General features: G+C 40.1%; 2 protein-coding genes across 2 annotated transcripts in view; both read left to right on the plus strand.

Moving 5' to 3' along the window:
* Positions 1-23,905, plus strand: part of LOC118411076 (N(G),N(G)-dimethylarginine dimethylaminohydrolase 1-like) — a 30,769-nt gene extending 6,864 nt beyond the window's left edge. Inside the window, exon 5 of the mRNA XM_035813085.1 lies at positions 23,804-23,905. Within this exon, the coding sequence (XP_035668978.1) occupies positions 23,804-23,905 (102 nt within the window). The remainder of the gene's footprint in view (positions 1-23,803) is intronic.
* Positions 4,509-26,522, plus strand: LOC118412507 (ankyrin repeat domain-containing protein 34C-like). The gene is made up of 2 exons (XM_035815394.1): positions 4,509-4,992; positions 23,804-26,522. The coding sequence occupies exon 2, from the start codon at positions 23,950-23,952 to the stop codon at positions 25,729-25,731; it is 1,782 nt and encodes a 593-aa protein (XP_035671287.1). The 5' UTR covers positions 4,509-4,992; positions 23,804-23,949; the 3' UTR covers positions 25,732-26,522.

Genomic DNA, 26,522 nt, shown 5'->3' on the forward strand with positions numbered 1-26,522 from the left:
GCAGACGGGTCCATTCCGTGAACAAGGCTGACGGAGTCCCAATCAGACTTGGTGTTGGTTATTAGGTAATGTTAAGTTATTTCACAATGTAAGAATTTGCCAACTGAAAGCACACATTCCCTGTTAATGGCAATTACAAAGTGTAGTTAGATTTTTGTGTGATACCTTTAGGTACCATAGGAATTTTTATCTAACAAAATCAATTACGTAATATATCGTCATTGTGATGTACAATTTTAAGAATTGTAAAACTTAACGAGCACATCATGATCACCACCTTCAAATTTTGTGATCGTACACCAAGCCAATTTGAAATCATGAAGCCTGGCCGAATGGGCCCAGTCTGGATACGGTTAAGTAAAGCACTTGCAATCTACTTACAATCCTTTCAGGTGAAATTTAAAAAAAAATAGCGGAATCCATAGGATTGGCTATTTTATTCATACAATTCCTGGTGACGGTGTTACTATTTACGTAGTTTGAAATAAAAACTTTTCCATTGAAGCTGTTTCAATTTGTGTAATTGGCAGTGAACGTTATGTTATTCACGCCGTTGGTACTTCAAGCTGTACGAAACTATTAACATACATTCTCATAATTCCACCATTTCTGGTGGTATGTAGAAATGGTGACACATATTATGAAGACTGAGGCAGCAAAAACAATACCTCCATTCACAAATGTCACTAATTTAATATAACATTAATAAATGTCTTGTGACTTTTCTAACTCACTACATGCAATATATAAGTTATGTCCTATTGAATTGCCTGGTTGAGGTCCAAGTATATCACAGCTAGCTAATATATATAATATATACATATTGTATACTTTAAGACAGAGCTAATCATGATTGTAGAATTTATCACAGAGCTAATAAATGGGACCCTTTGTCTTCCAGAGAAAGAAGTTGAACCCGGTCGGTTATAGATTCATGTCAACATCAATAGAAATATTGTTATCCGTTGTTTGCTCTTTTCACGATACGTCCCTGCAGACGGGAATTTGCAATATGCTTATTTAATATTCCAGTCATGTTCACTGTACTTCCTGTGATACTGTCTGGGGAAATGTGAAATTAGTTTAGGCACAAATTGAGACTTCAGTGTGTGAATGCGACCGAGCCAAAGCCATAATGTGTGGCACCTAGGGGTACCGGTACGATGTACCCGTAAAAAAAACCTTTTTTTTTTCTTGTTGGACCGGACCTGGAAAAAATCAGTGAACCGGATTTCAAAGTATAAAATGACCAGGTTATATCGGCAGGAGTTAACACGTTTTCAGGCGCCTACCAGTTCAAGAAAACTTTAAAAAATAACGAAGTAGAGCAGAGTTTATAATCATTTCTACCAAGTTTCCACAATCAAATTTAAAGAGTTTAAAACTCTGAAGACAGGATCTTAAAACGCCAGTTGTAGTCAGATACTCCACTAAATAGAGTCCCTTGAAGCAAATTGTTTCAAGTATCGCCCATTCACAAGTTTTCACCAACCATTAGGTTCTGGACCGACCGAAACCTGGGTCTGAACCGTAACAGCACGTGAATTCTATGGAGGCACAACGATATAAAAGATATCGAAACTGGAACATCTTCTGCAGTACCCTACATACATGTACAAACAACTTCACAAAACATTAACCTTCTAAGCGAAGGTATACGTAATAATAAAGGTTTAATGCCCCGCCCCGAGGTGTATATGATGAGATAATCCCTGGTCAGGTGCGATAACCACCGAATAAACCACCATATCTACAACATAGGCAATGCAATATTGTCTGCACTGCGACATTACTGTACATGTACTATAGCACAATAAAGTAAAAATGTGAAAATTGCCCCACTGGCAATTCTCCAACACCGATCGATTTTGTATTAGGCACTCCATGCTTTCATCCCGTGTAAAAATACACGTTCCCAATGAGGTATGACACCGCGCTAGTTCACGCATTATTGGGTAGCCAGCCTGTGCGGTATAATATCGCATGTTATGAACCCGCTTGTCCGGTTCGGGGTTTCCCTTCTGTAGCCAACCTGTGCGATATAATATCGCATGTTATGAACCCGCTTGTCCGGTTCGGGGTTTCCCTTCTGTAGCCAACCTGTGCGATATAATATCGCATGTTATGAACCCGCTTGTCCGGTTCGGGGTTTCCCTTCTGTAGCCAACCTGTGCGGTATAATATCGCATGTTATGAACCCGCTTGACCGGTCGGGGTTTCCCTTCTGTAGCCAACCTGTGCGATATAATATCGCATGTTATGAACCCGCTTGTCCGGTCGGGGTTTCCCTTCTGTAGCCAACCTGTGCGATATGATATCGCATGTTATGAACCCGTTTGTCCGGTCGGAGTTTCCCTTCTAGTTGTTGCATGCTGCATCCATCTCATCGCTATTCTTGGTGTGAGCTATTCCAAACAAAATTGCCTCTCGCGCACGTACTTCCCTGCCACTGATCCCATTAACTCGAGCCGCTGCCGAGCAGTTGACGCATTAACGCCGCCTTATCAAGTATCCACACAGGAGACTGCGCCATGGAAACTGTATCAACGTCAAACGGACCGGGTCAGATGTGTCAGATAAAACACCACTTGTAACTGAAAACATCTGACTCTCAGTTTTATTTTATGTACTAACTTTAAACACTTGACTGTGAGTTTTATTTTATTGATTCATACATATATTCTAACTTAAAATATCCGATTCTCAGTTTAATTTTTATACACCAACTTAAAACACTCACTTGTTAGTTTTCTTTTATTCATGCACAGTATTCTAACTCAAAACACGTACCTGATAGTTTTATTTTATTCATGTACACATATTCTAACTTAAAACACATACTTGTTAGCTTTATTTTATTCACACGCACATATTATAGCTTAAAGCATATCAATATTTGTTTGATCTAATTATACATATTCAAACTTAAAGCAGTTTTATTTTTTTCCCGTTTATACATATTCTAACGTAAAACACCTTCCTGTTAGTTTTACTTTTGTTTATTTATACACATTCTTCCTAAAAAAATCTGATTCTCATTTTATTTCTATCTATTGCTATTATATGTATCTAACGTAAAATATCTGATTCACAGTTTCACTTTATCTTTTCGACACATTCTAACCTAAAACACCTATTATCTATTGATATTCTAACTTAAAACATCTGATTCCCAGTTTTATTATATTCTTATTCTAACTTAAAACACCTGCTAGTTTTATTTTATCCAGGCATGATTATATGGATGACAATTTCCGCCCGTTAAAAACGCTTTCTACATAAAAGATTGTAAATCGCACGAAGCATCTGCTAAATAAGCAAATGCATACTTTGAGTAGCAAATAAGATATAAAGTCATTGACAATTACAAAGTCGAAAAAGAAAATGTTTAAGCACAGACATGAAGAATTTGACGTTTTGTATAGCATACTCCTTGTGTTTTCATAATGAAGACAACATTTGAATCGCATACAAGCATCAGTTTTGGGGTCCCCAGAGAACTCATATTACCGAATCAACATGACCGTATCTACTGATATGAAAACAATAACAGTCAAGTAAGGAGAATCATGAAAAAGATGCATTGGGAGGAAAAAACCTGTGAGGCAGTACAAATCCCCCTCATATAAAAAAACAAATATTTATCATTATACAAATGTAATAATTTTTATAAGATAAAAGAACAAAAGTGGATTGCAAAATCATGTAATCATCAGAATTAGTTTTGAAGAAACACACGTCGGGTAAAATTCTTCAGAGAATAATTTAATATGTCATCTGAAGACATCTGAAAGACATCTGAAAGGACTGGCAGTTCAATTTGACAAAGGAATGCACGTAGGGTTATCTTTATATCACATGGTGTCGTCCGAAATAACGAAATCCTATTTAAAGCAGACCGTAAATTCCATTTTCATATTTCCAAGTGGACGTCCCCCAGACTAATTTTTACGCACTATATACATAAACAATAAAACCGTGCCATATAGCTAAAAATAGTCCATACATCGCACGAAATCCTATCATGCATGGATGCAAAGGTGTTTTTGTTTCATTAAAGTACGCCTTTACGTATAATTTACGTGTGCTAAAATATCAGATTTGGACAGTACAATTGTGGTACAAGTAATGACATTGGGGTTATTACAAACTCTAAATATAATCATGACTATATATATATATATGATACCCTATATTACTGCGCCCTCCTTTCCAACACGAGATCAAATGTATACACGCCTACCGTATACATGACTTGTACAATGTATGAACAAAATATACGTCTATTTCAAACCTCTCGGCTTTTGATATCTTTCAGGCCGAAATGTATTCATTACTGGGTTGCGAGTACTGATCGGCTTGCAATCCATGCCAATTTTTTACATGACAAACCCCGAAATGAATATGAAGTAGTGCAAATTTCATCATGTCTGGGAACTGAGTCTTCTGGCGTGTGTGTGTGTGTGTGAGAGTACTAGCTGTGACGATCACTCTGACGCTTATGTTTGCATTCTGCATTCTATCCTTAAAAGGCTCGTTCCATACGACCTATGTTGTTGCATGACCACGGCTCGATAATCTGGTGTCCTGGGGCCAATCACTTGACACGCCGAGCCTTTTAGGATCGGCGATTCCTCTGAACTCCCCCTGAGTTATTCTGGCTACCCACGTCATTACCATTGCATATGTTGTTTTAAATAAATGGAAATGTACGCCCTCAGTCCCTCTGGGTTTCCGTGCTAGGGGAAACCATTACTATGTTGTACCAATATTGCCTTTTATGTCCATGTACGTCTGCGTCATACACACCTATGTTAGCGAAAACGCAAGCCGGCGTCGGGGGACGGAAGCTCAGATAGCTGCTCTTTTGACGGGAAATCTTCCTTGGCAAAGGCAGAGGAGGAGAAAGGAGACGTCTTCTTACAGGGGATCTCAGCAGGAGCGGAACTACTACAGGAATATCTTCATCAACGGGCTTTTGTTACAGGAAAGGTATGTGATGTAGATATATATAGCATCGTCCTTTGATTGAACAGTGGGTATGTCTATGGTGCTGATTTTCGCGCTGTTATTAGACTGGCTATGAAATATCTTCTCTGTTATGAATACAGCGAGAGGTACGGCTGGGGAGTGCAGAAAATACTAAAATTACATTTACAATATCTACAGTCTCGTCTACATGCATAGCTTCGATACAGTCTTACACAGTCGCCTAGAATGCTCAGAAACGCATCGGACAAATATAGCTGTAAAGTGTACATCGGTTATAGTGAAGGACATTTTGTAATATGTATTTCATGTGGACTGTGTGGTTGACGTATGAAGGCAAGGAGACACGAGCTGTATTTTTACGTTTGGCATCAGCACATGCTAGGTTATGATGGCAGAGTTCCATGTCTGTGTCTGCCAAGTTTTTACAATACATCCGTATAGGTTATCGACCAATTAGATATCACATTACCGGTACCAAGGAACGAACTAGCCGTGCAGGCAATTGAAAGATGTCGACTCTACGTACGTCTTCAGGGTGTATATTAGACTTGTGCATTGTCACAACTAGGAATTGTTTGATCTTTTTCTTTCGTCTGGTATATTCCACCTCTGATTCCTTTATTTTCCTCACTTGGAAAAGCCATGTAGTCGTGTATATATACACCCTCGTGTATACATAGATTTATACACCCTCGTATAGGTTTATACACCCTCGTGTATACATAGATTTATACACCTTCGTATAGGTTTATACACCCTCGCGTATACATAGACTTGCACACCCTCGTATAGGTTTATACGCATTCGTGTATCCATAGATTTGCACACCCTCGGATAGGTTTATGCACCCTCGTGTATACATAGATGTATACACCCTCGTATAGGTTTATACACCCTCGTGTATACATACATGTAGATTTATGCACCCTCGTATAGCCTATAGGTTTATACACACTCGTGTATACATAGATTTATACACCCTTGTATATACATAGATTTTAACATCCTCGTGTACACATAGATTTATACACCCTGCCTGACCCTGGTATATAAATACATCTATACACTCTCGTGTATACATATATTTTAGCATCCCATTGTTGTGATGTTGTGTCAAATGTCGCAGGTGAGGCCTATAGAACATTGTACTTCTGCATTCGATGCTAAAGCATTAGGATGGATTGGTAGGGATTCTCTTTTTCTTCTGCTTCTTTAGGTCTTGATGTCGGCCATAGTGGCCCCCAAAAATACAGTTTCACACTACAAAACTGAATGCATCATGATATTGGCATTTTCAACTCCATATGATATGTTTATACAGGTTATAAACTGTAAAAGAGAAGGCATGTCAGTAGCCGGAAAAAAAGAAGTGCAATAATGTTTCTGTTAACCAGGTGTGAAATACAGCTCCGTTGCCTAGATAAAATTTAGTTTGGAATTAATACTGTGGGAATACATAATTGTGTTTTCATAAAGCCAGGCCGTTTTTCACGTCTTTAACGTTATCTCTTAATCATATCACAACACACGCCCCTTAACATTTTTTGGTGTGCGGGAAGATTACCATTATGTGCTAATTTTTTCTGTCCTAATTTTTATTATTAACTTTTGAGTTTCCTTGCTATTTTCATGTGCCATGTAAGAAGTTAAGTGAAAATTTGCATACTTAAATGCTGTTGATGCAAAATAGAACATAATCTGCCTAAGTAGGGAGGACATTCTAAAACTCCACTGATATTCGTGTTAGCAGTTTCAAACGCTTGACATACGTAGCATAGCAAGAATGGAAAATTTAACAATATAGAGGACCTTATTTGTATAAACAGTTGTGAAATGCTATGGTGCCACAGCGGTAAATGGAACTAATTTCACCGTCGAAAGTTCTGTCGAAAATCTTTAGACAGGAAAGATGCGCAATTAGTGCATAGTCTCTCGTATGTTCGGCCCTCTGGTTCTTTTGTATTCTCCGTTTCGACATCAATTGCAGCGTAATTGCTTTGGAGACTAGGCGGACACCTGAGCAGTATGTGGGTATGGCTCTGAGTCAAGCGACTGTTTGGAAAAGACAGTCTCAAAAGGTGGGTTCAAACGTGCGTATATATTTAAGTCCCTATGGGGTCCATATCACAGTCATAGCCTCTACCAGGCATCACAGGGCGAAAAATATCGGAAATCGGACAAATATAGACCGATAGCAAGCCGTAAGCTGGACGAGGAGTATGGTTTGCGATCATGCTTACTCGTATATTTTTCAATTTTTTCATATTTTTCCAGTGACCTGTGGAGCCTGATAGAGGCTACGACTTCCATACGGACCTCATACGGACTTGAATATATACGCACGGATGAACCCATCTTATCAGTTGCCAACAGGCGCTGATTCATCGCCTATAGAATTGCCTACTCCGCTCATTTTTCAAGGGTACAAAATGACTGTGTTCAGACGTCAGAAGGTTCACTTCTAAAAGGGGGTGGGGGCGGGGCGGTAGCTCAAAGAAGAATGAGACGGATACCTTCTTTGGCTACGGAAAAAAAGATACAAAGATCAGAAGCTTTTTATGTAGTACCAAGGTCACACACGAGGGGCCCAAACTACCAAGTACATACCAGATACCATTTAAATCCTTCCATTTGTTTTTGTTTCGTAATATACCGCATCGAAACGCACACACACACACACACACACACACACACACACGCACACACACTTGTAAACACATAAAAATACGCAGAAACACACACAAACATACACGCAGACACACAAACAAACACACACAGACACAAATATGCACACGGACACAGACACACAAGGACACACACGAGAGCGCACATACACAGATTCAAAGACAGAAAACAGTACCTTAATTTTTTGCAGATAACAACAGGCATATCGAAAACAGAACTTCACTCAAAACAGGCATACATTCGTCTTCTAATCTGACGAAAAACGAATAGATTGAGATTTCTAATACTTATCAAGTCTCTACTGCAGGTGGGCGTAACATGATTATGTTCATGATTACCTTGTATGATTCTGGCGCAAAATCTTGTCGCCTTTCATCTATGACATCTAACGACGTAACTGATCTTCAGGTTGGTTGAAATTAATCCCATGGGTGCTAAAGCGTGTAGTAGAATAATATCATTAAAGGTGGTATCTCTTGCACTTGGGGTACTGGTGCGGCACTGCGGGGTTCGTTCAAAGTGGCACTGTTGTGCTATTTTGCCGATTTTTTATAATCCAGATATTGCGTAATACGTAAGACTGACTTAGAAGACAACAACAGACGTTAGAAAGTTCGTTCTTTGTCTCTGAATTTCGTTGAGTAATCTTTCGAACCCTGCAGTGCAACACCGGTGCCCCAGGCGCAGTGAGATACCACCTTATCAAGTCTCTACTACAGGTGGGCGTAACATGATTATGTTCATAATAACCTTGTATGATTCTGGCGCAAAATCTTGTCGCCTTTCATCTATGACATCTAACGACGTAACTGATCTTCAGGTTGGTTGAAATTAATCTCACGGGTGCTAAAGCGTGTAGTAGAATAATATCGTTAACCTGGTATCATTCTTGACGCACGACTACGTTACGTGTATCTCAGAGGAGATGCTGCATGCCACGGTGTGTGCAGTACATAAATATGACAATGAGAAGTCAAGGACTGCATGCATGATATCAGATGTACAGACGTGATTGCACACGCTGTACGCTTTAAAAGAGGGTATCTCGGTGCTTTGGTGACAGATAATTGCGGTAAATTTGTGCGAATTTTCACCCAATTTCCCTCCTGGTCACACTGACGTGCGGCAGAAGGGTAAAATACGTGACGTTTAGCAACAAAATGGCGGCGTCCGAATTGTCACATCCTCAACTATTACATAAAGTACAAAATAGATGTTTAGAATAAAACTCAACATTCTAATTACTATAACAATAAGAGCTAAAATAAGTCTTTCATATAGTGTTAGAATGGGGTAGGGCTAATCAAGAGCTTAAAAGAGAGTTTTAGTATTCTCTTTAACAACAAAGCAAATCCTGTTGAAACTGAATTTCACTTTATAATGGAATGTTCTAGATACGCAGTTTTAGGAAGTTATTCGAATTTTACTCCATGCTACAGATTTGTCTACATCTTGAGATGCCATAACTACCATGATATGCGTCGAACAGAATATCATACAATGACGTTTTCCCATGTCTCTCTGTTTTCTGAAATCTTCATTCCTTCTTAGTGTCTTGTTTTAGTCTTCAGCCTACAGCAATGTTCACCGCATGGGTTTAAAACTAGGGCTACAGCTTAGCATACTTTTTGCCAGATAAAATAGGTACAAAAGCAGGGCTTTTCCATATCTCCATGTCTACACTTTAAATACTGTTTTATACGCCGTTTTTGATATTAAGCAAATTATTGTGGTCAACGTTGATAATTGCAAATTATAGCCTTGCTGTGTATAGATTAATGACAAGTATATTATGTTTACGTATTATCATATATTACTAAAACTAACTTAATTCAGCCAGTTTACTGCAATGTATCTATGTATGCATGTACCATTCTAATCTTCGACTGATCATTTTTAATCGTTCCATGTCTAGAGGGAGTTATGAGGTTTCATATAAGATGTTAGGTTGAAGGTCTCTTCCAATAAGAGTTCATACCTACATTATAAACCTCTGATCATGACAAATTAGCGTTGCCGACTGATATCATCTTCATTGACGCACTCGTGTACGGAACGCACGTCAGAGTTGCACCGCATGCGTGATGGGACGCTTCAAAGAATAAGAACGGAGCTTTACCGAACGGAAGACCTTCTTTATTATACATTTGTCAAAGACGAACAAATTGTGAGGCTTTTCGTCTTGATTTTTCTCTGCTTCCGGAAAAAGAAGTCAAACCCAACCCGTTTAGAAAAAGTCAAGCGTTTTATTTTCAGTTTATGATAGCTGATTGTCACCTGTGTATTAGCTCTGCGAATTTCAAGTTTATTCATACCATTTTTAAAAAAATTTAGTTTGTAGCAATTTTTGAAATTGTTCAAAAAGAACTATTTTGATACAAGAAAACCACTCTTGTACGTGTATAACTTGTTGCCAGAGGCGAAGTTGGTCGGCAAAATGATTTGATTTATTATTATTAATTATAAGACGGAGCTTTCATCCATATATGGAGCTCGAGTAATTCAGAGTGTCCTTAATTATAACAATCCAGTTAATAATATGCTAAACCCAGTTATGTTCACCATTAAGGCATGTTAAATTTATTATATGGATGATACCCCCATGCTCAACAATTTTCGTCCCAAATTAGTTTTTAACCATAGGCCATGTTGATTTGATTATATGGATGACATCCTCCGGGAACTCCAAAACTGATGCGAGCGAGCGAATAAAAAAAAAGTTTGGCCAAAAAAAAAAGTTGCCTTCAGTATGAAATCAAAGTGGCCAGGAAGGTTGAATATAGGACTAAACACACATAGTATGGTATACCAACAGTTAGGTGTAGGGACCAATACATCATGCGGGTGCAAAACATTTTTTTCTTCTTGGACCAATTCGAAAAAAACAGACCTGAAAAAAACAACTGAACAGAGGAACAGGTTTCGCCAATTACAAAATGGACACACTTTGTCGGCAGCCATTTGGGGTCTAACCGGGGGGGGGGGGGGCAAGAAGACAACAAGAGCGAAGTCAAGTAGAGTTTATAGTCAATTGCACCAAGTTTCTACAGTCAAAGGTACAGAGACAGTTAGCCTTTATTACATGGAGATGGGATTTTAAAATGCCAGTGGGAGTCTAATAATCCACCAAACAGATTCCTTTGTAGCAAAATTGACCAATTACTATTGTTTTGAGTATTGCCAGTTCTCAAGTTTCCACAGACAATCAGGTCCAGGTTCATGTCCGGACCTGGAAATGATCCTCTGGACCTGAATTTTCTGTACTCAGTCCGGGTACCTCCCCCCAACCAACAATAGATTTTTTTTTTTCTTTCTGTCCTTTCACATCTTATTCTTTGACTTTAGATTCATTTTGGCATTCTATGGCATTAGTTATCTGTTTTCTGATACTTTTTTTTAAATCTACGGAATATTTGTGCTCATTTACAGCTGCTTTGCACAAGTTATTGTGTGGTCGAAAACTTTTTTTTTTTTTGAAATGGCCGAAAATTGGTGCGAGCGCGGATGTCATCCATATAATCAAATCAACGTGGCCATACTATAAATCATAAAAAGCAGCTGCAAAATGGGCAAATATATGTCACAGATTGTTGAAACAATATCGAAAAATAAAATGTATACTGGCATCATAGAATGTCAGGAAGATGTTTAAGGATGAATAATTTATTGTTTTGTATGCCATATTCTGTGTCTTATGTTATCATTTAACGCCCTGAACTCTGATAATGAAGGCAACTTTTGCTGGTGAAAGTTTAATTATCATTTTTAATCATATTATTTTTAATTATTATTCGCACATATTATTTGTGTTGGGATTCCCAATGGGGTGCATATAAGCAAATCAACATGACCTAAGCACAGCGATGTAAGCATCACGAAGCAAACGGTAAGTCTTCCGGTTAAATTACCAGACGGTACCAGTATTCATTATTGAGTTGTGTTTTAACTAACAACTTTTAATGATTGGAAAATTACCGAATATCATCCCGTGCGCCGTCTTTAGATAATTTTCGTTTCAAGAAAAACAATTTACCAGACGGTGCAAGTATATATTGAGTTGTGTTTTAAGACCTTTTATGGTGAGAAAATTATCTAATTTCACTCTGTACTGTATCGTTAGATAATTTAGAATGAATTCTTAGGGGATTGGGGAGGGCGAGCTCAGTTCGGGTATCTATAGAAAGAGTTGTCTCAAAACTATCTGTGAAAAGTGCATATTAGCTATTTTAGATCATGTATTTAGTGTGCAGGTAAAAAAAAATACTCTTTAGTTCAGCTAAGTTTTCAGGCACGCCTACCTTATTTATAAAAAAAAATAGTTTCAGTAATGATTATAAAAAAAAACTGACGGATTGGGCCCATGGGTTTTGTACTACAAGCAGACATAAACGTTACTGGTCTCGCATGCTTTGCCTTTTTTTTAGATTTACAGTTTTTTGTTACATAGTTTAACTATAAGAGGAGGAACGTACTGACTTACGAAACCGGGTAGCCTTCTTTCACCATTCGTTACGAAACTGGTTGTCACCCCTGGGTATCGTCTGGTTCCATGGTATTCTCATTACTGCGCTGCCTACAAGATTGAACCTTCTCGAAAATCTACAGAACCTAGAAGATTATATCCTTGACTTATATTAATTATATAATATCCCCAACAATTTACCATTTACTCATAGGTCAACTTTTCTGTCCCAAGAATCTAGTAGAAATGTTTTGATTTGACCCAAACATTTGATACAAAACGCTTCTCAACAATTTACAGAACCTTCTAGGTTCTATCGTTGACTTGAGCAATTTACCTGAACAAACCAGTATAAACCTGTTACTCTGGTTTCATCTTTCGTGTCTCAGAAAACTAATAGAAACGATTGACCCAAATACAAAACGGTAGCTTAATCAATAATCTACAAATCCTAGTAGGTTCTATTCTTGACTTCAACAAATTAACTGCACAAGCCAGTATCAACCTGTTACTCATGGATTCACATTTTTTCTCTCAAGAAACAAAAAGAAATATTTTTATTTCACCCAAACATTTAGTTCTGATGCAAAACGCTTCTCAATAGAATCTACAGAACCTAGTAGGATCTTTCCTTGACTTTAACCATATACCTGAACAAGCCAGTATAAGCCTATTACTCATCAGTTCACCTTTCCTGTCCCTGAAAACTAGTAGAAATATATTTTGATTTCACCTAAACATTTCGTGCTGATACAAAACGCTTCTCAATAGAATCTACAGAACCTAGTAGGATCTATACTTGACTGCACCAAATTACCTGGACAAGCTAGTATAAAGCCAAGACTTCAAATTTCATCCTCTTTTTTAGGATTTTTGTTTCAATTTACGGCAAATCTGTTTGATATTTGTCTTCAATTTACGGCGTGTATAGATTTGCTCATACAGTTGCTTTGTATACGTTTTACAGAACATTTATGGTCAAAAACCTTTTGGAAATGAACGAAAATTGATGCGCGCGCTGATGCCGTCCGTATAATCAAATCAACATGGCCTTGATAATACGAAAGGAGAGTTATGGTTGCTGGGGGCTAACTATATTGAGTGAAAGATGAAAGACTGGTAAGAGTGGTGTATGCTGATAAGACCACCGACATTGAGATATTGTACTCTACACACATCCATGTCTGATAGACGACCTAGGGAGGGGGGTCCATGTAAGAGCATCAGTATAAGTAATGTCCTATCACATGCGGAGTGATCTGGATGGATCGCTTGGCTTTGTAGGGCTTTGAAACCAGCTCATCTTTAGAGGATCCACTATTGATTCGAGCTGAAAGACGGAAGCTCACAGAGAAGAAAGCAGCTTGTCGTTGATATCAATCGCAATGCCATTACGATCAGCACAAAAGCTTCAAAATATGATTACGTAGTACCATCATCTCTACCGGACTTCTGGGTGGTTTTCCAGCGCGCGTGGCACTCCATATATACTAGGGCTGGGTACCGGTACAGAAAATTCAGTTCCAGGTCCGGTTCAGGTCCAAAGGATCAGGTCCTGGTCCGGACCTGAACCTGGACCTGATTCAGTTTGACACGTACCCATGGTCCATTTCACTACAAAGAAATCTGTTTGGTGGAGTATTAGACTTACACTGGCGTTTTAAAATCCTACAACGCTAACCGCACCTGTGCGATTGGCTGTAAAACTTGGTAGAAATTACTATAAACTCTACTCTACTTCACTCTTGTTATTTTCTTCAACCTGCAAGCGCCAAAACGTGTGAATGTCTGGTAAAATAATCTCTTAATTTTCTAATCGGTCCAACATCTGGTCCACCTAATTTTTTTCATGTCCGGTTTTTCTGGACCGGTCCAATAGGGAAAAAAAACGTTTTTGTACCGGTACGCTGTACCGATACCCAGCCCTAATATATACAATGATACTCTAGTCTCGTAACATTACTTGAACCATAGATAGAATATTACAGATAGTACTAAAGCTATCATAGATAGATTATCACAAATAGTACGTCTGCTAGTCTAGCAAGTAAACACGCCTCCGTATCTAAAGTTATCCGTATCTTGCGTTGTCTGTATAACCTAGCTCAAAAGGACAACCTCATGTATCGAGAAACGTAATGCTATTACTGTATGTTGTATTGTTACCCGGGCTAGCCCTTGATAATAGCCTGCGGCTAGTTGGGTAGTCATGGCTGTTTTTCTATACAGTAAAATAAATCAAATCAACTCAAAGCCGTAGTCCTAGGTATATTAGGTTACACAAAAGATCTTTAAAAAATGGAGGTCGACCGTCGACAGGAACATACACATTTCCTTTTAACATCTGATCTACTGAATTATGAAATATGTTATGGAATCATTTTCCAACATCTTCCTCTAATTTCTGTTGCTTCAGAAAAATGATTATTTTTCTATATTCTATGTTATGTAAAATAAGCAACACTTTACTTGAAAAACTTATATACATAGGTCTGGAAAAATCAGTACCTTAGATTTGATTCCTTTCTAAGCTACGTTACTTTCTTTTACACAGTAGAGTAGCATATAGCCTTAAAGAAAGGCAAACTGAGTTGAGGTGGGGCACCTTATGCAGATGATATTCAGTCTGTTTATTCTTTCCGTTATTTCAGCATTGTCATATCTGAAGCTATGTCAATACTTTTCTCTGGTTGGAAAATTTCTGTTACACAAAGTTTAAATTTCTGTTTGCATTATTTTCGTTGGATGGTTCACCCGTTTTTTTTGTTATTAGTCTATGATTTTTTGAGTATGAAAACTTAACCCAATAAAAGATGAAAAAATTATAGAAGACCTACAAAACCTAGGTTACCTTTATGTTGACACGTCGCATAATATCAACACCAGTACATGTATATTAATATGACGTTGAGCATGCAAATGTCTTTCATTTCAGAAACCGATGCTACAACGTTTCTTTTACCCACAGGAATTCAATGAATGCATGAATGACGACCTTTATTTATTGTACATGTATACTATTTGGGTTAAGTACAGGTCGCAACAAAAGAATATTCGACGGACACATGAATTTTTTTACAATGTCGACCAACGCACGGGTCATATTATAATAACTGAATTATACAGCTTCTGCTGAAGAAAAGTATCTTTCTTGTGCCAGCGAAAGACCTCCAAAAAGACATGTACAAGGATCGGTAGGCTTTTGCTAGGGTTGGAAAAGGTGGTATCTCACTGCACTTGGTGCACTGGTGCGGCACTGCGAGGTTCATTAACTACGGCACTGTTGTGTTATTTTCGCCGATTTCTTTATAATCTAGATATTGTGTAATACGTAAAAGTACGACTTAAAGGATAGCAAAATACACAAAACGTAAGAAAATTTGTTTTTCATCTCTGAAATTCGCTGAGTAATTTTTCAAACCACGCAGTGCCGCACCCGTGCCCCAAGTGCAGTGAGATACCACAGCATTTTCCGGCCCATCCCTTACAGTAGCTGTGTTGTGTTGTGTGGCTTGAACGATCACACCGTGAGAGAACTATAAGGGCATTTAAACTAGCAACGGTTGCTTTATATAGTAGTGAACTGGTAGTGAAAAAAATGATTTTTTTGCCAGCGATAGACCTCATTTAAAAAAAGTTAGCTAGGGTCGGCAGGTTTTTGCTTCGGTCGGAAATACAGCATTTTCCTCTAGGACTTAGGCTGGTATCTCACTGAACTTGGGGCACCAGTGTGGCACTGCGGGGTTCGTATGATCCCTCAATAAATGTCAAAGATAAAGAGCGAATTTTCTTACATTTTGTCTATTTTTTGTCTTCTAAGTTACGTATTACGCAACGTCTACGTTATACAAAATCGGCGAAAAAAACACAACAGTGTCACAGTGAAGGAACCCCGCAGTGCCGCACCGGTGCGCCAAGTGCAGTGAGATACCACATTTACAGTAGCTGTGTTGTGTTTTGTTGTGTGGATTGAATGCTCACACCGTGAGGCAGCTGTAAGGGCATATACACTAGCAACGCAGCAGGTTTGATAAATGTCAGATGGCTGTTTTGTCTGTTACCATGGTAAAGCAATCTCGGTAAGCTTGCCCCGCGGCTTTCGAGGAGATCAGTGCCTCTGACATTAATATAAAAGGCTCCGGGCAAAAATGCTTTGTCCCGAGCCAGCCTTTTTCTTAAATATCAGGGCAGTATTATAAGAGCGTTCTAAGAATACCTTCTCTGTGTGGATGGCGAGTATGCTGCAAGCGGTGTCGTTTTTAATACTAATAAGGATAATTTTTATTGCATGTCCGTAGGCCTGCACAAAAGACCACATGTGTACTAATGATGGATAAAAAGGAAAAAAAAACTAACATTCAGCAGTAATTTTGAAATAGACTAGATGGAAAATGAACAACAACATTCCCTTTTTATAGGAAAAATCATGATATTGTTAATCGCGGCATCTGTATCTACTGCTGGCTACCAGTACATAAAATTCAAACCCAGCTTCTGTTTAGGTCCAGAGGATCAGGTCCAAGTCCGGACCTAAACCTTGACTTGATTGAATGTAAAAAACTTGTAAATGGGAGATATTAAAAGAAAACAGTGTCCAATTTTCTACAAAGAAATCTATTTGGTAGAGTATCCGACTCCCATGAGCGTTTTAAAACCCTGTCTTCATGTAAAGTATGTACGTTTGAATGTAGACACCTGGTAGAAATGGACTCTCTACTCCACCCTTCTCAACTCTAACCCTTATCAAACCAACTACTGTAGCAGCTAACTCCTGCCAATATGATCTGGTCATTTTCTAATCGGTCCGAATTTTTTTTAAGGTCGGACCGGTCCAACAAGAAAACCCGGTTTTGTACCGCTAAATATCGGTACCAGTGCCCATCCTCTTGTTGCATACAATTACAGATGGGAAACTGTTAAAGTGGGCTCTCACAGCCACTGCACTTGGGGGCACCGGTGCGGCACTGCGGGGTTTGTAGATGACTCAGCAATTTTCAGAGATAAAGAACGGATTTTGTAACGCATTTTGTTGTCTTCTAAGTCGTACTTTATTACGCAACATCTAAATCATAAAAAAAAAATAAACGCGAAAATAACACAAAAGTGCCGCAGTGAACGAACCCCGCAGTGCCGCACCGGTGCCTCAAGTGCAGTGAGATATCACCTCTACTAGCCACCCGTGATGTTTACAGAGCGCGCGTGGGAGGCAGAGACCAGGAGGTCCGTGACCATAGCTACAGACTAATGAATATGTAAAACGCGCGACCGCTGACAAAGTCTGCTCGCAGAGTGTAGGCGACTGCCATTTTGTTCAGCAGGTTGGATACAAAGCGCGGCCGGATCTTACCACAGCAGGCCATCGCGCGATATTGAATACTGGCGATATTGTTGCAGTAGGGCCGATTGAAAACTCGATATATCTTCTTTGAGAGGTAGGTGCTCTGCGGAAAGACATGTTTTAGATACCTATGATCATGCCATGCATAGTGGGTTATTGGCGGAGTTTTCTTCAGATGCTATACATTTTTCGTGCGCAAAGGACCTGCCACCCAAAATAGCTAGTGCATGCAATGCTAAAAAGGCAGGCATTCTTTCCCAGAATATATCTTTGTACTGAGTTGTGTTATATTGGTTAGTATTATATATGCATATATAACAGCTAATTTTTTAGCTTTGTCTCTTGCCCCTTCTTGATCACCTTATCATTCTGTTTATGACGCCTCAGGTTTCTTGTATATACTGTATGTTGTCCACTGGTTGCTTTTGCTCTTTATACTGAATGTAACGCGTTTTATTTTGTGTTGTTTTACATGTATGGCGGGCCCCCTTGGACATCAACTCTCAAAAGTTGAAGGGGCTACCCACCTGTTTTAAGTCAAATACTGTAAATGCAGAAATGTTCGCGGTGGATTAATGTTCGCGGTTTTCGCGGCGGCCGCTTCACCGCGAATTTAAAACCACCGCGAACATTTTTCCATAACAGAGACTACAGTGAATGGTGCTACCGCGAAATTAAAACCACTGCGAAAAGTCCTTTTTCCCGCTACCGCGAAATTAAATCCCCGCGAACTTAAATGCATTTACAGTAAATGAATGCATAAATACATTACAAATTGAAGCTGGTGGTTCCTGAAATGGAATTTCATGAATTCCTTTCTTGCCGAAGTAGCAAATATAGAAAATATTTTTATGGTATAGCTAGTTATGTCTTGCGGGAAATCTACTTGACCTTTAAAAGTGGTACGTGCCTCCGCCATTTGTACACCAGTCCTTAGACGTGCTTTTCAACACATTGAGCACATTTCAGCGATTGTATATCTAAATACAAGCTCCCCTGAGTATTCCACTTTGAAAGTGTTATCAACTATGTCCATGCAATTCAGAAATGCAACTTCTTTCTGACGTATGCTAACAGGTGTCTGTCACCAAAAGAATGCACTTCAGTGGAAGCCAGTTTATTGCACAACGGATAATTGCACACCTGTTAACTGCACGAAATCCTTATATCCTGTAATGGTGCGGTCCAGCTTTAATAACTTCGCTTCGTTGCAACATTCGGATACTTGCACGAATTGCACTGGCAAATGGGGTGTGCAATTAGGCGGCTTTTTTCTGTACATGTACTTGCATTGTGCACTCATAATGGTCTAATCTAACTTATCAATCTGAGTAGGAAATCATGGAGATCAAGCGTTGCTTTGTTGGGTAATCATCTTTGAGAGTTTTTAATACAAACGCCACTGTAGTTCCAGAGTAAGCTGCTAGGAGGCCTAAATCCACGCCATTGTTCCTGAAATCAAAGGCTATTAAAGTGCCTAAACAAAACAAGTTACCGTAGGTCACAAAAGAATTTTGTTTCAAGACAATTGTACATGATACAAAGTATGGCAACAACCTATTACACATGTGACGTATTTTTATGGTTTTCACATTAGGCTGTGATACGTTTCCATTTTGTACGATTTACTAGTTGGTACTTTATAGTAATCTGTGAAGTAGTATGCATTTTTTTCACTACCTTGAATTATCATCTATTGGAACATAGCACCCCCTTCGATCTGGAGTTTAGTACTTCCTTCAGCATTGTACTAGTTAATGAATGAATAAAGACCTTTATTGCACATTTTTGCCAGTACAGGTCACAACAAGACATGTTGAAGAAATACGTTTAACAGAAGCAAGATAAAACTAACGTTAAAAAATTAAACTTCTACAGTTAATTTGGAGACAAAAGAACAGAATGATACGTTTTATGATCGATGGTTTATCTAGTTTCATTAGGGATATGAATCTTTCTTTCCTCAGAACTTGAGTGTATGAAATAGCTGAATAGATTTTCTACCAGCCTTTAGTCTTTGTTCCAGAGGGATACGGGTATGTCTTCCGGTTTCAATATGCATGCTGTGGTAGCTTATCCTTAGTCTATTGATTGCATTCCTGTTCCTCATATTTTCATTACTTAAATATTTTTTTTGATATTTTTTTTCACACAAGCATATTTTTTTACACTTGAGGTTAAGAAATGTCATTTTTTAACCTCCTTGATGTGATATGACGTGTAAGAGGATCCCCTAACGGCACAAGTCTTCCACGTCGATCCTTAAGAGGAAACACGACGACGTGCGCTTGACGTTCTTTGATCTCTGACGCCTACGTAAGTCGTTGACGTCCTTTTAGTCATGAAATGGAAATGGGTGGGTGGGTGGACGGAATATACGCAGGCCGGTGTTGCGTGGGCGTCTATATCACCCACCATTTCTTGCCCCCGTGTCCATTTTCCCCAACCATCATCTTCAGACAAAGCGCAAACCTTATTACAGCGCTGCAAATATAACCACATCATTAGGTCCACTTACACTAACAAGGCAACGCTTTGAACAGTGGGTGCTGAGAACGCGATTATAGGTTCATAATCGTTGTCCACTGGATTGAATTTGCGCCAGGTACAAATATAGAAATCGTCTCTTAAGAGAAATCGATTGATATTAATTGCAAGCAGACGTGGCAGGTTGCGCTCGGGTGGAGCTGAGATTGGATTGTGTTTGCTTGAGTGCTCAGCGCGGTATAGTGGGTGATGCAGCTGGGACCACCCAGGCATGGTAATGTACGGTGGATTCATCTCCGTGGCCTCGCGCTGATAGCATTTCATTTTCAACACTTCCGCAGTCGGGTGAGCCGCATTGAACGTGCGCAGACTTTCCTTACACCCCTGTCACATCTGGCGAAAACTGATCGGACAGCGATTCTGCGGCAATCGCCCGAGCCTCGCTTCTGATAATAACTTTATTGCACAACAATTGTACAAGGTATAAAGTATGGCGTATGTTTGACAGGGACGTTTTTCAGGTGAAAAATACGCGCAACCCTCTGTCGATCTTAAATATGGCCGATCTTCCATCGATACGCCCAAAGATCTTGGATGATGTGACAGGGGTGTAATGAAGTTATGTATTGGTTGGGTTTACACACGGCTTTCCGAAAAGGAAGCGTTCTGTTTACACACGTACATGGGGCCGCAAAGTGACATAGAACGCACAGCTATAGTGCCGGCGGTGTGACAACCCTAGAATTGCCTCAGGGGTTGCTTAGGCATTTGCACGAACTTTATAAAATTCGTATGAATCTTATGTGATACGCACGAATCACTATGCGAAAACGTACGAACCTTATGAAAATCGCACCAATCACTATGCGAAAACATACGAACCTTATGTAATACGAACAGACCTCATGTGATACGCACGCGCGCACGAATTGTATATATTTGCATAGTGATTCATACAGGTCTCATTTGCTAATGACAGATGAAGAAAGAGAAAAAGAAGAAAGAACAAGAAGAACACACCAGCAAAAACTATATGTTTTTCCTAAGATTCATCAAGGAGAGAGATTTGCCGGGATTGCTTCTATTGGCGACTAGAATCGCAACCTTTAGCCTATTGCGATTTTTTTTTACTTAAAAAAAATCACCTTTTTAGGTGACCAACAACTGTTAATGCCTGTCGTTGAATGTCTTTCGCCAATGGTCCCCAGCAGTCGTAACCCTGGGACATACCCACAAGAATGAGCCGGAATGCCGTCAGAATGAAAATTCTTTTCTATTCCTGGGAATTCGCAGTGTATTCTAAAAACTCTCACTGCCTTCCAGATATTTGTGCCCGTTCTTTTGGATGGCCCGAAAGTTTTTGATATGCTCAAAACTTCCGACGTGCATTTGAAGTGAAGACATAACTGCAGTATAAGTGTATTTTACAGCATTCCAACATTATCCGACATGCATTCGATGGAGAACCGAAACGGCAAGCTACTCCAAATTCTGCCAGAATGTGGCCAAACGAATATCTGGATTGAAGTAAGAATTTCTAGAATTCACTACGAATTCACAGGAATAGAAAAGAATTTTCAGTCTGACGGCATTTTGGCTCATTCCTGCTCGTGTGAAGGGGATATAAGGTCCATTTGAAATTCCCACCCGAAAGTGGCGCGAATTTTGCAAATTCTTTATCCTGGCTGGTTCTGCTTGACTGACCTGCTTATTCGGTTTCAGTGTGCAGGCCTTATATAAGTAAATATCTTTCATAAATACTCGCCATTAGCGCGACCTAGTAAGGTACCCGCTCTATATTTACCAGCCCAGAATTCGAAACTACCGTCCAAATTACCAGAAATGCTTGCAGATAATAGCAGACCTTCTCGGCTATAAACGGCGCGTGAAAATGTCCCGCACCGTTTTGTACCCGTCTCTGTAGACTTCACGTTTGAACTGCCTGTATGTATCTCATTTCTCTAATGGCCCGCCGAACCACCACTAATGGCTACATCAGTCACTTCTAGCATTGCCCGTAATTACCGATGATAACAGAAGTGCCATGAATTAGCGTCGTTTCTGGGCTTCACTTCTGTACTCAAGTAGATGCGAGTGTGTGTGATGTGATGCTAAATATAAGGGAAGCTTTTTTCAAAGGACAAAATCGTCTCCTTGTAAACCATCTCCAAGGTATTGCAGACAACCCTTTTATTTCTTCACATTCAGCGAAAAAAAGAAAGCAATTCTCCTTCTAAGATCACAAAGCCCAAGCATAAAAGAAAAGGTGGAATCTTTCGTCTTCTATTGTCTACGACAAAGAAGTCGAACCCAATAACCCAGAGTCTAGAGTTGGCTTTCAGACTAGAGTCGATATTGTTTGAATCTCTGTTTGAATCTCTCGTGTTTTATATATATTGTGTATTGAATTTTCTTGGGGGGGGGGGGGTAATTAAAAGTTTTATAATTATCGAGCTAGTGTCATACAACTACAGTCTTGGCTACCTCCCTGGCGTCACTTTTACAAGTGCAATCAAGGCTACAACGCTACATACATGGCACCGTTTAGTAAACTTACAAGTATTTTATTTCTTTAGAACTATCGAGCCAGTGTCACTTATACAACACTACAGTCATGGGTACCTTACTAGTGTCGCCTCTACAAGTACAATCAAGGCTACAACACTTACATACATGGCACCGTTTAGTAAACTTACAATTGCAAGTCTTTTATTTCTTTAGGACTATCGAGCCAGTGTCACTTATACAACACTACAGTCATGGGTACCTTACTAGTGTCGCCTCTACAAGTGCAATCGAGGCTTCAACGCGACATACATGGAACCATTGAGTAAACGTGCCCAAAGACACTTGAAGCATAAATTGTTGTACTTGCTGGTGAATATGATTGATTGAATCGTGTATTAAGTTATACTAACTGACATTCTTAAATATAGTAATGGTTTGGGGCACGTATGGACAAACCCTAGGTCGTCTCATGTTGTTATGCTAACCCATCTAGTATATGACTCCGTTTACAGGATATATACATACAAGAATGGCATACGTCTATTCAAAATAATTCAAAATTTTTCGTTTACTGCACGCTAAATGACAGGTACGGACGTAAGAAGAATATTTCGAAGATGCATAATTTTGGATTTCGTAGAGCAATCACAAAGATAAGAACCTGCTGTCACAAATTGAACGTAGAAGTCGGAAGATATAATAAAATTGTCCCGTGACCGGCGGTTTTGTCCATCCTGCACCTGCCCTAATGAGATCGAAGATGAATATCACTTAATCATGGATTATTCAAATCTATTTCTTTGTACCCGACTGAAAGAAATTGAGAAAATGAATGAAACGTTCTGTTCACTACATAAATTCAATTATATCCCAATTGGTAAATAAATCATAGAATGTTTAAACCTTAGAACCAATAGTGTAAATGATACTCTAGACTCAACAGTTGATATATTAATACTTCTTCATACACATCCATTGGTAGGTGATTCCTTTGCGTTACACTTGTTTGCTTACATAATTATAGCTTTGTAGTAGATTAACCCCTCTATTACATTATTTCACTAAGAAGAGTACAAAGAGTGTGTCTATTAGTGAAAAAATGTGATAGCGCCCCTCTATCACATTATTTCACTAGTAAGAGTACAAAGATTGTCTAATTAATGGTAAAATAATATGATATCATTGTGTCAACCATCATCACGTGTGAGAGTAGCTAACACGGTTTTGGACTGAAACACTTTTTTGAACTAAAATAATGTGATGAATAGACAGTGTTACCGAACCTTTAACAGATTTCTACAAGACTTTCTTGGTTATGTTGTTATCTGCAGGCGGGCGAACCTCGGTGGTTCTGCCTGGGCGCCATCTTGCTGCCCATGGTAGTGTCGTCCACCATACAGCTTCATCACACCGTGGAACTCGGAAATATTTGAGCGGTTAAACACTGTTGTCTCACCGACTGTAACCGGAGCTTCACATGGTCATGGCGGACGGCACCAGCCTCTCCATGGTAAAAACGGAGGGAAACGCCCTACTGAAGGCCGCATGGCTCCGGCGGCTGCGCTTAGCACGCCTTCTGATAGAGGGCGGTGCTGACGTGAACACAGCCAACGAGGACGGCCAGAATGCCCTGATGATCGCGTGCATGAGTACTTACAAGGACGACCAGAGTGTTGACAAGGCAAAAATCGTCCGCTATCTTCTTGACAACAAAGCGGATGTCAACTGCAGGGACAAAGCCGGGAGAACAGCCTTGATATACGCCTGTAAAGAGAAAGCAGGCGCGGATGTCGTTCAACTGCTTCTTCGAAAGGAAGCGGATCCGAGAATAGAGGACTCGCCCGGGTCGTCTGCACTGGTGTACGCTGTGAACTCTGGAGACGTGCGCGTACTAAAGCTACTCATCAACGCCTGCAAAGAGAAGGGAAAAGAGGTTATCTTGATCACTACCACAAAAAGTAGCGACACACCTCAGTGTGAGGATACAAAGCAATACTTGTATGTACCGAAGTCACTCATGCTCAGTCCGCCTTCTCGAATCAGACGACTCTCTCCCTCCGACATCAACTGTGATCTCAACAGGCTGCAGCAGAAACTCAGCCTTGGATCAGCACTGGAAAATACCACCCAGCGGGAAGAAGAGGCAAAACACCTCGGCCCTATTTTGGACCCTGGCGTTGAAGACGTTATTATAGGAGAGCTGCCCAAGAGATTTTCCAAACTAGACCCTTGCTCAGAAGACACGGATGACATCAGCGATCAAGAGGATGACACGGTGTCTTCTCACATAAGACAGATCGAGAGTAAAAACGGGAGACGTTCGCCGAAAATCCCTCTACTCCGACGCCATAGCTTTGACCCGACTGTGGTAACCTCCAGTGCCAAACTAAGTCTTTTGAACAAGGAGAAGAGTAGTTCCGCTGAAAAGCTTCGGCAGCTGACAGAGGGTTCGCGTTGTGGCTCCCTCAGCAAGCTCAGTAACGTGGTAAAAGATGGACCAGTGATGTCAGTAAAAGAGGGCCGATTACCCAGAGATAGACGCAAAGAGAAAAGGCGACTAGTGAAGCAACAGAGTTGCGAAGCAATACGTTTCGATTCGGGAACAAAGTTCGAATCCACCCTTCCTGTTATGAGCAGCACGGGGCATTCATCGTCAGCGCCGAGTTCTCGCCCGCTCTCGCGAGAAGGGAATCACGAGGTTGAACCTCCACAGTTGCCATGTTATGCCCGTCGCGGTTCTCTACCCCTGCCGCCGCTCTTACCCACCAGACTTAACCCTTACGAGTCCTCTTCTGACCGCGAATCTTCGTGCGAGCCTTCCCCGGACTACGCCGGCGGCACTCCCCCGTCACATCTGACTCGGCTCCGGCAGTTGCACGACAAAGCCACCGCCTCTGCCATCGACATTCTTCGCTACCAAAACAGAAACAAGAGGCGGGGATCTGGAACGATTCTCATGGACGAAATATCTCAGACTCGTCCGGGAATTTTGCCGCCGCTAAACTTCAACCCCAAACCGCCCATACCCGATATCGGGAGCATTCCCAACTCTCCTGTTGTATCAGAACATGTCGAGTCGCCGGTAGACAGTCCGTGTCGATCCAAAAACTCCAGCGCTAAATCTACTAGCAGGAGATTTTCATTTCAATTGGAGGAGATCAGACGGTTGAGTGCTCAGATGGAGCAAACTCCAACTTTCTCAGCCGACTCGTCTTCTGTTGAATCCAGCCCAACCAAATCTGACGAGAGCCGCCAGTAGGATAAAACGTGTGTGAGTCACTTCAGAAGACAACGAGCCAAAAGACTCCGAGGAAATTCAAGCTTATACAGGATATGCTACGAATGAAGGTTTTCATTTAATAATGTTTTCACTCCAGCGTCATAGACTTGAAGTTTTCCATTCAAGAACTGTCAAGTACACACTGTGAATGCATGACGTCTTGTCCCACATTGTTACAATCCTGTACAGTGCAATATTAGGAGGGCGACACGTTAAAGGTACGTGTGGCTATCTAGGGAAAAGGTACCCATATGCTGCAGAAAAACTGGCATCCCATTGGTCAACGTACGTCTGTTGGCGACAAATCATTGCGGCTACTTTGCGAATTTTTCGTCAATTTTCCCTTGCGGTGCGACACACGTGTAAGATACGTGACCTCTACAAACAAAATGGCCGCGCTTGGAATGTTCCATTCTCTGAGTTTAACTTTTTTTTCCAAATCACACTGTCGCCATTAAATTTGAAACCAATATACAATTAATAAGATTTAAAAAACGGTTTTGCATTTATTGCACCTATTGGCGACTAGTTTGCTATCATTTGCGACATTTTACAAATTGTGATTTCTTTGAATTGAAAAAAAAAATGACATTCCATGCGACCAATTCCAAGCCCCCCGTTAGTGCATGTATTTCGCAAAGAGCATGCAATCGCCAACATTCGTGACCCAGTGAGATACCGGCTTAAATAATATATGCTGCAGGTGTTAATGTCGATGAATTAACACGTTACAACTGTAACGTTATCTAAAGATACAGTCAAACCTTTTC

This window comes from Branchiostoma floridae, chromosome 3, assembly GCF_000003815.2.
Source record: "Branchiostoma floridae strain S238N-H82 chromosome 3, Bfl_VNyyK, whole genome shotgun sequence".
Taxonomy (NCBI): Eukaryota; Metazoa; Chordata; class Leptocardii; order Amphioxiformes; family Branchiostomatidae; genus Branchiostoma; species Branchiostoma floridae.